The sequence below is a fragment of the Procambarus clarkii genome, chromosome 18 (genome assembly GCF_040958095.1).
Source record: "Procambarus clarkii isolate CNS0578487 chromosome 18, FALCON_Pclarkii_2.0, whole genome shotgun sequence".
In the NCBI taxonomy this organism is placed as follows: Eukaryota; Metazoa; Arthropoda; class Malacostraca; order Decapoda; family Cambaridae; genus Procambarus; species Procambarus clarkii.
This window is the reverse complement of record NC_091167.1, coordinates 1,675,476-1,688,689: the sequence shown is the minus strand read 5'-3', so window position 1 is coordinate 1,688,689 and position 13,214 is coordinate 1,675,476. Positions and strand designations below refer to the sequence as shown.

The window sequence follows — 13,214 nt, the reverse complement described above, 5'->3', positions numbered from 1 at the left end:
AATATCCGTGGGAATTACCGGCCGAGTCAGGATCAGTTGATTTATAGATTATTGTGTGGCTTTGTGACATCTTTCATACATTTTAAGTAAAATACAAAACTATCTTAGTGGTTTTTATCATTCCCTCCATTGATCTTGTGGCTATATTATACTGGTAAACATAGAGTGATAACAATAAGTACCTGCCTGATTCCTGATCTTTGAGTGTGACCTTGCTAAGGCTACCACTGAATACACCAGTCCACTGAGGGTGTTACTGGCCACCTTAAACACCAGTTGGCGACCTTGTGATTAACCGTAGAGCCCTATTGTTGGGGAGGGCACACGACAGTCGATGTGATCGAGTCGTGTTCTCACTCTTTCTTAATAGGAGGCCGTTAAGATTGACTGGGAGACTCTCCTGGCGTGCAGTGGCGCCGTGAGGATCGAGGGAAGACCCGCAGGGCTACGGTGAGTTACCTTGAGCATAACTATTGCTTACCCCAGAGTAAGGGTAGAGAATAATAGAGAGGTGAAACCCCCAACAATAATAGCTTGAACAAGTATATTATGACATTTTTAGGCGATGTTGTGGTCACAAGCTGAACAGCAGTGCTGTGAGCTCGTGCTGCATGCGTCAGGCTTGGTAGCTCGCTCAATACTAAGGCCCCTAACACCCGGAAATTTGCCCCACGATTTTTTTTAAAATGGCGTCTGTTTACAAGAGCCCTGATGAAGGTGTGGTGAACCCCCGTGTATCCGCGGGCCATTTAAATCTTGCATAGTACTCCAAAGCATCATATGTTGCGATGCGCAATTTAAGGTTAAAGGAGGCGGAAGATTTTCAGAATGAAATAATTGAAAGTAAGTTATGTGTTAGGAACTGATGATTGAATTTGCAAGAACATGCAGTAGAGTTCAACACTCAGGCGATCCTATAACAATATGTTATCACATTTCTAACAGGGAGGAATTGATGGAAGTGACTCTCCCGTGCCTCTAACAGCCTATGTGATGATTGCTCTCCTGGAGGCCAATGACAAGTCATGCAGCCAGGCCGACTGTTTGGCTGCCCAGTGTCTACAAGCAGACTCCTCCTCTGACCCCTACGTTATGGCGCTCAAAGCCTATGCTTTCGCCTTGGCTAAGCTTCCTGAAGCCGAAGTAATTCTCCAGAAATTGCTGGAACAAGCTGTTGTGACAAAGAACTCCACTCACTGGGAGCTGCCCAAGGGACCAGGTATAGTCGGGGGAAGAAGGGTATAAGGTGTTACCTTAGTAAGTGCGTAAGCACTATATTTATTTTCTCTTTAACTTTGCTTACGACTGAATAATCTTGCTGGTTGTACTGACAAGTAGTTATGGTTATAATTTTTGGCGAGCTTGATTGGCCTTAAATAAAGCTAATATCCAAAACAAAATTGAGATGAATGTCATTCATTATTGTTTTATTAAATGCAACTCCTAGAATAATTTATATTTGAAAATAAACACAGGTAAATCAATATAAATATATCTAATCAAAGAACCCGTGTATTGTGGCTTGATATTTGCAGCCTAATCAAAATATTCATGTAATAAATTTTGTTCGGTTAACAAAAAAGTTTTAAATAGAATTTTAGTTTTAAGATGATTGTTTACAGCATTTGTTTTAATTTATTTTACATTTCATTCACGTAGACCATCAGAGCCTCGAACCAAATGCCACAAAAGCAGACAACTTTAGTTCTACCAACCAGGCTACAAGCACCACAACTGGTATCTGACTGAGAAACCAGCTGTCTCTCTGAGCTCCTCCCTTATTGTGGGTGCTCGTAGCTTGGTTGGTAGAACAAGTCTTCTGCTTTGTTGGTTCTGGGTTCGAGGCTCTGATGGGCAAAGCGAAAAAAAAATTATTATCTACGTGTCTTGTGGTCAGGGATATATTTTACCTGTGTCCAAATGGTTGATATGTTTCATACAATAATTACGTATTGTATAATCAGGCAAGACGAAGGCTGTAGGGGTGGAAACAGCTGGCTACGCCATCATAGCCATGATGACCCTTGACCCTAAACAATATGAGCAGCAGGCTAGGAAGGTGGTCAAGTGGATCACGGCGCAGAGGAATGGCCAAGGAGGATTCTATTCCACACAGGTAATATTCTCCTTCGTTACCCACATGCCTTGCCTATACATCCATCGTCGTTACCCAACATGTCTTGCCTATACAACCATCATTGTTACCCACATGTCTTGCCTATACAACCAACCATTTTATTGCATGGAAATTTAGCAGAATTTTGTTTACTTTCATGTTCTTTAGCAATAGAAGAACTCGTATAATTTCTTTTGAACAAAAGAAATGCTGATATGAAAGAAACTGACAAAGAAATATACACAAGTTGAGCACTGTGGAACGGAAAAACATATTTCTGGGCTGTCCTCTATGTAGCACCCCAGTGTATTAAGTCCTTGTACCACAGAACCTCCAGTGTATTAAGACTTTGTACCACAGAACTCCCAGTGTATTAATTAAGTCCTTGTATCACAGAACCCCCAGTGTATTAAGTCCTTGTACCACAGAACCTCCAGTGTATTAAGACTTTGTACCACAGAACTCCCAGTGTATTAATTAAGTCCTTATACCACAGAACCCCCAGTGTATTAAGTCCTTGTTCCACAGTCCCCGCGAGCTCCAGATGTTAAGGCGCAGTAGACGGCTGTCTGGTGTTGCTCCCTTGGTGGTGGTAGTGGCGGAGTCTGAGCCTTGCTTTTATTCTGTGGTTTCCTTCAAGTGTTTTAGGGATGTGTTAGGATAAGTGGAAGCCACTGTTTTGTGCTGCTTTTCTGTCTTCTTCCCGTTATTTGTGTTTAGAGTTGGATTTGTAACCTTAAATAAGGAAATCAGGGGTCTGGTGTTACTGGTGGTGGGACTCGAGTGCTTCACTATAGTCTTGATGGTTGCCATGTTTCATGAGGGGCCCCTTACATTCTGACCTGCCACCGGTAGTTGACTTTTGGAGTTCTTTATCCATGCTCTCCTCTTAAGTGGTGTAGGAAACTCGGTCGTTATTCACGTGTTGCCTGCCATGTTTTGCGAAATATATGATCTATTCTGAGGTTATCTTGAGATGATTTCGTTGCTTAGCGTCCCCGGTCCTCAACCAAGCCTCCTTTTTGTTACACATCCCCAGGAAACAACCCGTAGCAGGTGTCTAACTCCCAGGCACCTATTTTCTGCTAGGTAACAGGGGCATCTGGGTGATAGAAACATTTTGCCCATTTGTCTCCACCTCCACCGGGATCGAACCCGGAACCTCAGGACTACGAATCTGAAGTGCTGTCCACCCAGCTGTCAGGTGCCTGACAGGCATAATGGCGCCCTGACAGCTGGGCATGATGTAGGCATAAAGTTTATACCGAAGTAGTGTGAAAATGTTATACTGCAATGAGTACTGGGAAGACGGGACACCACGAGTGTAACTCTCATCCTGGAACTACACTTAGATAATTATCCCGTCCACTGGCTGGTGTTCACTGTTACATGGATTTCTCGCTGAGTATACAGATAAAATATCAGCCCCTTCGACTCCTGTCTGGGTCCTCGCTTCAGGTGTGGGTGTTGCCTGTACCTGGGATGTCTCGTCACACACAGGCAGGACTAGCCTTGTTGCAGGTGGTGCTTCAGGTGTGTGTGTTGCCTGTACTCGGGACGTGACGGGCGCACCACATCTCCACACATGTCTAGAATAACTGTAAACAATACTAAAGAGGTCCCTCTCTTCTACTAATTAAATTTACATAATGGAGCGGTACTTGGGGATGTGGCAACAGCGAGAAGTTTGCCGTATTTTGCGAGTTGTGTTGCTGAGACAACACTAGCTCCTTGTCTTGATAGTGTTTAGGTGAAAAATGTTTAAGGTTGACTGCAAAACATGTTTGTATGAACAAGATGGATATTACATTTGTGAAATTTGTCTGCATATTAAAAACGAATGGAACCTTAGCTAATTAAGAAATTAATATTGCTAACCAAATGTAAGAGTTAGGGAAGTTTGATGGTGAGAGCTGTGGGTTAGGTAATATGAGAAACAGAAGTACTTTGAGAATATCAGCATGAAGAGCGGATTGTGCGAAGCAAGTGGTTGGCATTACACAATACTTGCACCTGTACATATATTACTTGTAATTGCTCAACGGAATTATGTTTACTGAAAATTTTCCAAATATATGGTGTTGAATCTGAAACTAACACATAAGTACACAATGAAACATATTTTCAGTTAAAGGAAGCATCGTGAATGTTAGGGGAAAATCATAATTGAAAAATGTCTTTACTAACAGGACGTTTTGTGCCCATTACGCAGGATACGGTGGTGGCCCTCCAGGCGCTGGCACTGTACGAGACCCACTTGTACCAGGGACCTCTGAACGTGGTGGCAACGGTGACAGCTAGCGGCCTGGCACACCCCTTCACCGTCACCGACGACAACAAACTGCTGCAGCAGTTGGTAAAGCTGCCCACTGTTCCCACCAAGGTCTCCATCACTATGGAGGGCCAGGGATGTGCTGTCTTGCAGGTGACCTTACTTTGTCTCTTAGTCTTTCTGTGTACGTGTGTTTGTGGCTGTGTGCGTATGTGTGTGCGTGTGTCTGTCGCTGTGTGAGTGTCTGTGTACGTGTGTTTGTGGCTGTGTGCGTATGTGTGTGCATGTGTCTGTCGCTGTGTGAGTGTCTGTGTACGTGTGTTTGTGGCTGTGTGCGTATGTGTGTGCGTGTGTCTGTCGCTGTGTGAGTGTCTGTGTACGTGTGTTTGTGGCTGTGTGCGTATGTGTGTGCATGTGTCTGTCGCTGTGTGAGTGTATGTGTGTGAGTGTATGTGTGTGAGTGTGTCTGTGTACGTGTGTTTGTGGCTGTGTGCGTATGTGTGTGCATGTGTCTGTCGCTGTGTGAGTGTATGTGTGTGAGTGTGTCTGTGTACGTGTGTTTGTGGCTGTGTGCGTATGTGTGTGCATGTGTCTGTCGCTGTGTGAGTGTACTCACCTATTTGTGCTTGCGGGGGTTGAGCTTTGGCTCTTTGGTCCCGCCTCTCAACTGTCAATCAACTGGTGTACAGATTCCTGAGCCTACTGGGCTCTATCATATCTACATTTAAAACCGTGTATGGAGTCAGCCTCCACCACATCACTGCCTAATGCATTCCATCCGTTAACTACTCTGACACTAAAAAAGTTCCTTCTAACGTCTCTGTGGCTCATGTGAGTACTCAGTTTCCACCTGTGTCCCCTTGTTCGCGTCCCACCAGTGTTGAATAGTTTATCTTTGTTTACCCGGTCGATTCCTCTGAGGATTTTGTAGGTTGTGATCATGTCTCCCCTTACTCTTCTGTCTTCCAGTGTCGTAAGGTGCATTTCCCGCAGCCTTTCCTCGTAACTCATGCCTCTTAATTCTGGGACTAGTCTAGTGGCATACCTTTGGACTTTTTCCAGCTTCGTCTTGTGCTTGACAAGGTACGGGCTCCATGCTGGGGCCGCATACTCCAGGATTGGTCTTACATACGTGGTGTACAAGATTCTGAATGATTCCTTACACAGGTTCCTGAACGCTGTTCTGATGTTAGCCAGCCTCGCATATGCCGCAGACGTTATTCTTTTTATGTGGGCTTCAGGAGACAGGTTTGGTGTGATATCAACTCCTAGATCTTTCTCTCTGTTCGTTTCATTAAGTACTTCATCTCCTATTCTGTATCCTGTGTTTGGCCTCCTATTTCCACCACCTAGTTTCATTACTTTGCATTTACTCGGGTTGAACTTCAACAGCCATTTGTTGGACCATTCACTCAGTCTGTCTAGGTCATCTTGTAGCCTCCTACTATCGTCCTCAGTTTCAATCCTCCTCATAATTTTTGCATCATCGGCAAACATTGAGAGAAACGATTCTATACCCTCTGGAAGATCATTTACATATATCAGAAACAGTATAGGTCCAAGGACTGACCCCTGCGGTACTCCACTCGTAACGTCTCGCCAATCTGAGACCTCACCCCTCACACTGACTCGTTGTCTCCTGTTACTTAGGTACTCCTGTATCCAACGGAGTACCTTCCCTTTCACTCCAGCCTGCATCTCCAGTTTTTTCACTAACCTCTTGTGTGGCACTGTGTCAAAGGCTTTCTGACAATCCAAAAATATGCAGTCTGCCCACCCTTCTCTTTCTTGCCTTATTTTTGTTGCCTGGTCGTAGAATTCAAGTAACCCTGTGAGGCAGGACCTGCCATCCCTGAATCCATGTTGATGCTGTGTTACAAAGTTCTTTCGCTCCAGATGTTCCACTAGCTTTCTTCGCACAATCTTCTCCATCAACTTGCATGGTATGCAGGTTAGGGACACTGGTCTGTAATTCAGTGCCTCCTGTCTATCCCCTTTCTTGTATATCGGGACTACGTTAGCTGCTTTCCAAATTTCTGGCAGTTCCCCTGTTGCCAGTGATTTGTTATACACCATGGAGAGCGGGAGGCACAGTTCTTCTGCTCCTTCCTTTAGTATCCAAGGGGAGATTCCATCTGGACCTATAGCCTTTGTCACATCCAATTCTAGTAAACACTTCCTTACTTCCCCGCTGGTAATCTCAAACTCTTCCAGTGGTTCCTGGTTAGCTATTCCCTCTCTTATCTCTGGGATTTCTCCTTGCTCCAAGGTGAAGACCTCCTGGAATTTCTTATTCAGTTCCTCACACACTTCCTTGTCGTTTGTAGTGAATCCTTCTGCCCCTAACCTTAATTTCATAACCTGTTCCTTTACTGTTGTTTTTCTCCTGATGTGGCTATGCAGCAATTTAGGCTGAGTCTTTGCCTTGCTTGCGATGTCATTTTCGTATTGTCTTTCTGCCTCTCTTCTCATCCTAACATATTCATTCCTGGCATTCTGGTATCTTTCTCTGCTCTCCAGTGTCCTGTTATTCCTATAGTTTCTCCATGCCCTTTTACTTTGCTGCTTAGCTAGCCTACATCTCTGATTAAACCATGGGTTTCTCATCTTCATTTCACTGTTTTCCTTTTGGACTGGGACAAACTTGTTTGCTGCATCCTTGCATTTTTGCGTGATGTATTCCATCATATCTTGGGCCGTCTTTTCCCTGAGCTCTGTTTCCCATGCTATATCTGCTAGGCATTTTCTTATCTCCTCATAGTTTCCCTTTCGGTATGCTAACCTTTTGGTTTCGGTATCCCTTCTCGAGTTCAATAACCCTTCTTCAATCAGGTACTCAAACACCAATACACTGTGGTCGCTCATTCCTACTGGGTCCTCAAAACTGATTTCTCTTATGTCAGAGTCGTTCAGGGTGAAAACCAGGTCGAGTCTCGCTGGTTCGTCGTTTCCTCTCATCCTTGTGGGTTCACTGACATGCTGGGTTAAGAAGTTTCTAGTCGCCACCTCCAGTAGTTTGGCTCTCCACGTATCCTCGCCTCCATGCGGTTCCTTGTTCTCCCAATCAATCCTGCCGTGATTGAAGTCCCCCATGATGAGCAGGTGGGATCTATTTCTACAGGCAGAAGAGGCTGCCCTCTCAATTATAGTGTTAACTGCCATGTTGTTGCTTTCGTACTCTTGACTGGGTCTTTTGTCATTTGGTGGAGGATTATATATTACTGCTACTACTATCCTTGGTCCTCCCATTGTCATGGTGCCTGCTATGTAGTCTCTGAAACCCTCACAGCCCGGGATAGTCATCTCCTTAAAACTCCATTCCTTTCTCATGAGTAGGGCCACTCCTCCTCCTCCCCTACCTTCCCTCTCTTTCCTTATTATTGTGTACTCCTGGGGAAACACGGCATTCGTTATGATTCCAGAGAGTTTTGTTTCAGTGAGTCCAATTACATCTGGGTTCACTTCTTGTGCTCTTTCCCTTAGTTCACTTGCCTTGCTTGTGATCCCATCTATGTTCGAGTACATTGCCCTGAAACTAACTCTCTTCTGCTTCTCCTCTGGGGAGGACCTGTGGGGTCTGGGGTGAGCAGGAGCTGGGAGGATCTGGTATGGGGAGACTGGTGGAGGAGGAAGGGCTTGGGGGGGTAGGGGTGAGGGGGAGGGCAGGGGTAGGGGGAGGGTAGGGGGAGTGGGTGAGGGGGGAGTGGGTGAGGGGGGGGGGAGGGGGGAGGGTAGGGGGAGTGGGTGAGGGGGGGGAGGGTAGGGGGAGTGGGTGAGGGGGGGAGGGTTGGGGGGGTGGGTTTTGGGGGGGCAATAAAGTGGGGAGGGCGTGGGGGGAAAGGGAAGGCTGAGGTGGTTGAGGAAGAGGGGAGGGTTTTGGGGAGTGGTGGAGAGGGGAAGGCTTAGGTGGGGTGGGGGAGAGTGGGGAGCTTAGGGGGGTGGGGGAGAATGAAGGGCTTGTGGGTGGGAGGGACGGAAGGGCATGTGGGAGAAGGGAGGGCTTGGGGGATGGGGGAGAAGGGAGGTCCTGGGGGGAGGGGGGAGTGGGAGGAGGGGGGTGAGTGGGAGGAGGGGGGTGAGTGGGAGGAGGGGGGTGAGTGGGAGGAGAGGGGTGCCTTAGGTGGGTACTTAGTGGGGGGCTGACAGGGGTTGGGGCAGGTAGGGTGTCTGTTGGGTGGAATGAAGGGGTGGTGCCGCACTCCCTGTGGCTAATGCACTGTTTGAGGAGGGTTCCCCGTTTCCCTCTGGGATTGTAGGGATCGGGGGTGTGGCTCCCTGATTCCTTTCTCTCTCCCTGCGCTCCTTCCTCGCGTCTGCTGCTTGCATTCTCTCTTCCCTTGTCATATCCCTCTGCAAGAATACTCTTTTGAACTTCTCTCCACTTGCTAGACAGCACTTCCTTTCTAATAATTCCTCTTTCGCGATTTCGCTCATGAAAACCACCTTTATCATTCGGTCTCTGTCCTTGTTGTACTTTCCAAGCCTGAAAACCTTTTCAACATTTCGCTCAGCTCCCTCCATCCTTACCTCTTTAAGGATCTCTTTAATCATGTTTTTGTCCTTGTCTCTCCGCTCCTTTGGTCTGGTCCCTGTTTGCTCCTTAATGCCTGCTACTACTACTGCTCTATTTCTCTCTATCAGCCGGCTGGTACATCTAGCCGCTTCCTGAGAGGAAGCCACTTCCATGGCAACTTCCTTAACGGCAGACCTAGCTTCAGGGCTCGTTTTAAGTATTTCAGCAAATGAGAGCTGAGGTGTGGAGGTCCCCTCCACAGTAGCATTCCTGTCTCCCTGAGGCACGGTTTGTGTCTGGTATTGTGGAGAAGTCTCCTTCAGGCTTCTTATCTCCTCCTTTGCTTCCCTTAGTTCATCCTGCAGGTTGGCAACTGTCTCCCTCATTAACCTCAGTTCTTCCCTGAATTCCTCCCACATTTATATGGGAGTGTATGTGTGTGAGCGTGTCTGTGTACGTGTGTTTACTAGTTGTGTTTTTGCGGGGGTTGAGCTTTGCTCTTTCGGCCCGCCTCTCAACTGTCAATCAACTGTTTACTAACTACTCTTTTTTTTTTTTTTTTTTTTTTTTCCCCACACCACACACACACACCCCAGGAAGCAGCCCGTGACAGCTGACTAACTCCCAGGTACCTATTTACTGCTAGGTAACAGGGGCACTTAGGGTGAAAGAAACTTTGCCCATTTGTTTCTGCCTCGTGCGGGAATCGAACCCGCGCCACAGAATTACGAGTCCTGCACGCTATCCACCAGGCTACGAGGCCCCACGTGTGTCTGTGGTTGTGTGCGTGTGTCTGTCGCTGTGTGAGTACTCACCTAATTGTACTCACCTAATTGTGCTTGCGGGGGTTGAGCTCTGGCTCTTTGGTCCCGCCTCTCAACTGTCAATCAACTGGTGTACAGATTCCTGAGCCTACTGGGCTCTATCATACCTACATTTGAAACTGTGTATGGAGTCAGCCTCCACCACATCACTTCCTAGTGCATTCCATTTATTAACTACTCTGACACTGAAAAAATTCTTTCTAACGTCTCTGTGGCTCATCTGGGTACTAAGTTTCCACCTGTGTCCCCTTGTTCGTGTCCCACCCGTGCTGAAGAGTTTGTCTTTGTCCACCCTGTCAATTCCCCTGAGAATTTTGTAGGTGGTTATCATGTCTCCCCTTACTCTTCTGTTTTCCAGGGATGTGAGGTTCAGCTCCTTTAGCCTTTCCTCGTAGCTCAATCCTCTCAGTTCCGGGACGAGCCTGGTGGCATACCGCTGAATCTTCTCTAACTTTGTCTTGTGTTTAACTAGGTATGGACTCCAGGCTGGAGCTGCATACTCCAGGATTGGTCTTACATAAGTGGTATACAGGGTTCTGAAAGATTCCTTACACAAGTTTCTGAAGGCAGTTCTTATGTTGGCCAGTCTACCATATGCCGCTGATGATATTCTTTTGATATGGGCCTCTGGGGACAGGTTCGGTGTGATATCAACCCCCAGATCCTTCTCTCTATTTGACTCTTGCAGGATTTCCCCTCCCAGATGATACCTTGTGTTCAGCCTCCTGCTCCCTTCGCCTAATTTCATCACCTTACACTTTCCCGAGTTGAACTTTAGCAGCCATTTTTTAGACCATTCCTCCAGTTTATCCAGGTCATCCTGTAGTCTCTGTCTATCTTCATCCGTCTTGATTCTTCTCATAATTTTTGCATCATCAGCAAACATCGAGAGGAATGAGTCTATACCCTCTGGAAGATCGTTCACATATATTAGAAACAGGATGGGTCCAAGTACTGAGCCCTGTGGGACTCCGCTGGTGACATCTCGCCACTCTGATGTCTCCCCCCTCACCGTTACTCGCTGTTTCCTGTTGCTTAAGTACTCCCTTATCCACTAGAGCACCTTCCCTTTTACTCCTGCCTGTTGCTCCAACTTTTTTAACAGCCTTTTATGGGGTACTGTGTCAAAGGCTTTTTGGCAATCCAGGAAAATGCAGTCGGCCCACCCTTCTCTTTCCTGCCTAATTTTTGTTGCCTGGTCATAAAATTCAATTAAACCTGTGAGGCATGATTTACCATCTCTGAACCCATGTTGGTGGTTACAAAGTTATTTCCCTCCAGATGCTCTACGAGCCTTTTCCTCACGATCTTCTCCAGCACCTTGCATGGTATACAAGTTAAGGAAACTGGCCTGTAGTTCAGTGCCTCTTGCCTGTCAACCTTCTTGTATATTGGGACCACGTTAGCTGTCTTCCAACTTTCTGGTAAGTCTCCTGTTTCCAGTGACCTGTTATACACCATAGAGAGTGGCACACTTAGTGCTTCTGCACCTTCCTTTAGTATCCATGGTGAGATTCTATCAGGCCCAACAGCCTTTGTCACATCCAGCTCCAGCAGACATCTTTTGACCTCATCACTGGTGAGGTCAAATTCCTCCAAGGTTGCTTGGTTTGCCGCCTCCGAGTGTATGTGTGTGCGTGTACTCACCTATTTGTGCTTGCGGGATCGAGCATTGACTCTTGGATCCCGCTTTTCCAGCCATCGGTTGTTTACAGCAATGACTCCTGTCCTATTTCCCTTTCATACCTAATTTTAAAAGTATGAATAGAGTTTGCTTCCACAACCTGTTCCCCAAGTGCATTCCATTTTTCCACTACTCTCACGCTAAAAGAAAACTTCCTAACATCTCTGTGACTCATCTGAGTTTCCAGTTTCCACCCATGTCCCCTTGTTCCGTTATTATTACGTGTGAACATTTCATCTATTTCCACTTTGTCAATTCCCCTGAGTATTTTATATGTTCCTATCATATCTCCTCTTTCCTTTCTTTTCTCTGTGTCGTAAGGTTCAGTTCCCTCAGACGCTATTCATATCCCATCCCTCGTAACTCTGGAACAAACCTCGTCGCAAACCTCTGAATTTTCTCCAGTTTCCTTATGTGTTTCTTCAGGTGGGGGCTCCATGATGGCGCGACATACTCTAAGACGGGTCTCACGTAGGCAGTGTAAAGCGCCCTAAAAGCCTCCTCACTTAGGTTTCTGAATGAAGTTCTAATTTTCGCCAGTGTAGAGTACGCTGCTGTCGTTATCCTATTTATATGTGCCTCAGGAGTTAGATTAGGTGTCACATCCACTCCCAGGTCTCCTTCTCGAATCGTTACAGGTAGGCAGTTCCCCTTCATTGTGTACTGTCCCTTTGGTCGCCTATCACCTGATCCCATTTCCATAACTTTACATTTACTAGTGTTGAACTCCAGTAGCCATTTCCCTGACCATCTCTGCAACCTGTTTAAGTCCTCTTGGAGGATCCTACAATCCTCATCTGTCACAACTCTTCTCATTAATTTTGCGTCATCCGCAAACATAGACATGTAGGATTCCACTCCTGTAAACATATCATTTACGTAAATTAGAAAGAGGATTGGGCCCAGCACCGATCCTTGAGGTACTCCACTTGTTACTGTTCGCCAGTCCGACTTCTCGCCCCTTACCATTTCCCTTTGGCTCCTTCCTGTTAGGTAGTTCCTCACCCATGCTAGGGCCTTTCCGCTTACTCCTGCCTGCCTCTCAAGTTTGTGTAGCAGTCTCATGTGCGGTACTGTATCAAAGGCCTTTTGGCAGTCAAGAAATATGCAGTCTGCCCAGCCTTCTCTGTATTGCCTTATCCTTGTTACTTTGTCATAGAATTCTGAAAGGTTTGTTAGGCATGATTTACCTGTCCAGAACCCATGTTGGTGCTTGTTTACAAACCCAATGCTCTCCAGGTGCTCAACAAGTCTTAGCCTAATTATTCTTTCAAGTATTTTGCAGGGGATGCTTGTAAGTGATAGTGTGTCTGTGTACGTGTGTCTGTGGCTGTGTGTGAGTATGTGTGTGCGTATATGTGTGCGTGTGTCTGTCGCTGTGTGTGAGTATGTGTGTGCGTATATGTGTGCGTGTGTCTGTCGCTGTGTGTGAGTATGTGTGTGCGTATGTGTGTGCGTGTGTCTGTCGCTGTGTGTGCGTAAATCTGTCGCTGTGTGAGTGAATGTCTGTGCGTGTGTCTGTCGCTCTGTGTGCGTATGTCTGTGGCTGCGTGTGTGTATTCACCTAGTTGTGTTTGCGGGGGATGAGCTCTGCTCTTTCGGCCCACCACTCAACTGTCAATCAATCAACTGTTACAAACTACTAATTTTATCACACACACACACACACACACACACACACACACACACACACACACACACACACACACACACACACACACACACAAACACACACACAAACACACACACACTCACACACACACACCTTGGATAGGTTCGAAATTACTAGAGATGAGGTTAAGAAG

General features: G+C 46.5%; 1 protein-coding gene across 1 annotated transcript in view; it reads left to right on the top strand.

Annotated features, from left to right (window-relative positions):
- LOC123749092 (murinoglobulin-1-like) overlaps window positions 1-13,214 on the top strand; it is a 267,218-nt gene that overhangs the window by 227,172 nt on the left and 26,832 nt on the right. The window contains exons 23-25 of the mRNA XM_069326609.1: window positions 946-1,219; window positions 1,965-2,116; window positions 4,329-4,541. Of these exons, the coding sequence (XP_069182710.1) occupies window positions 946-1,219; window positions 1,965-2,116; window positions 4,329-4,541 (639 nt within the window). The remainder of the gene's footprint in view (window positions 1-945; window positions 1,220-1,964; window positions 2,117-4,328; window positions 4,542-13,214) is intronic.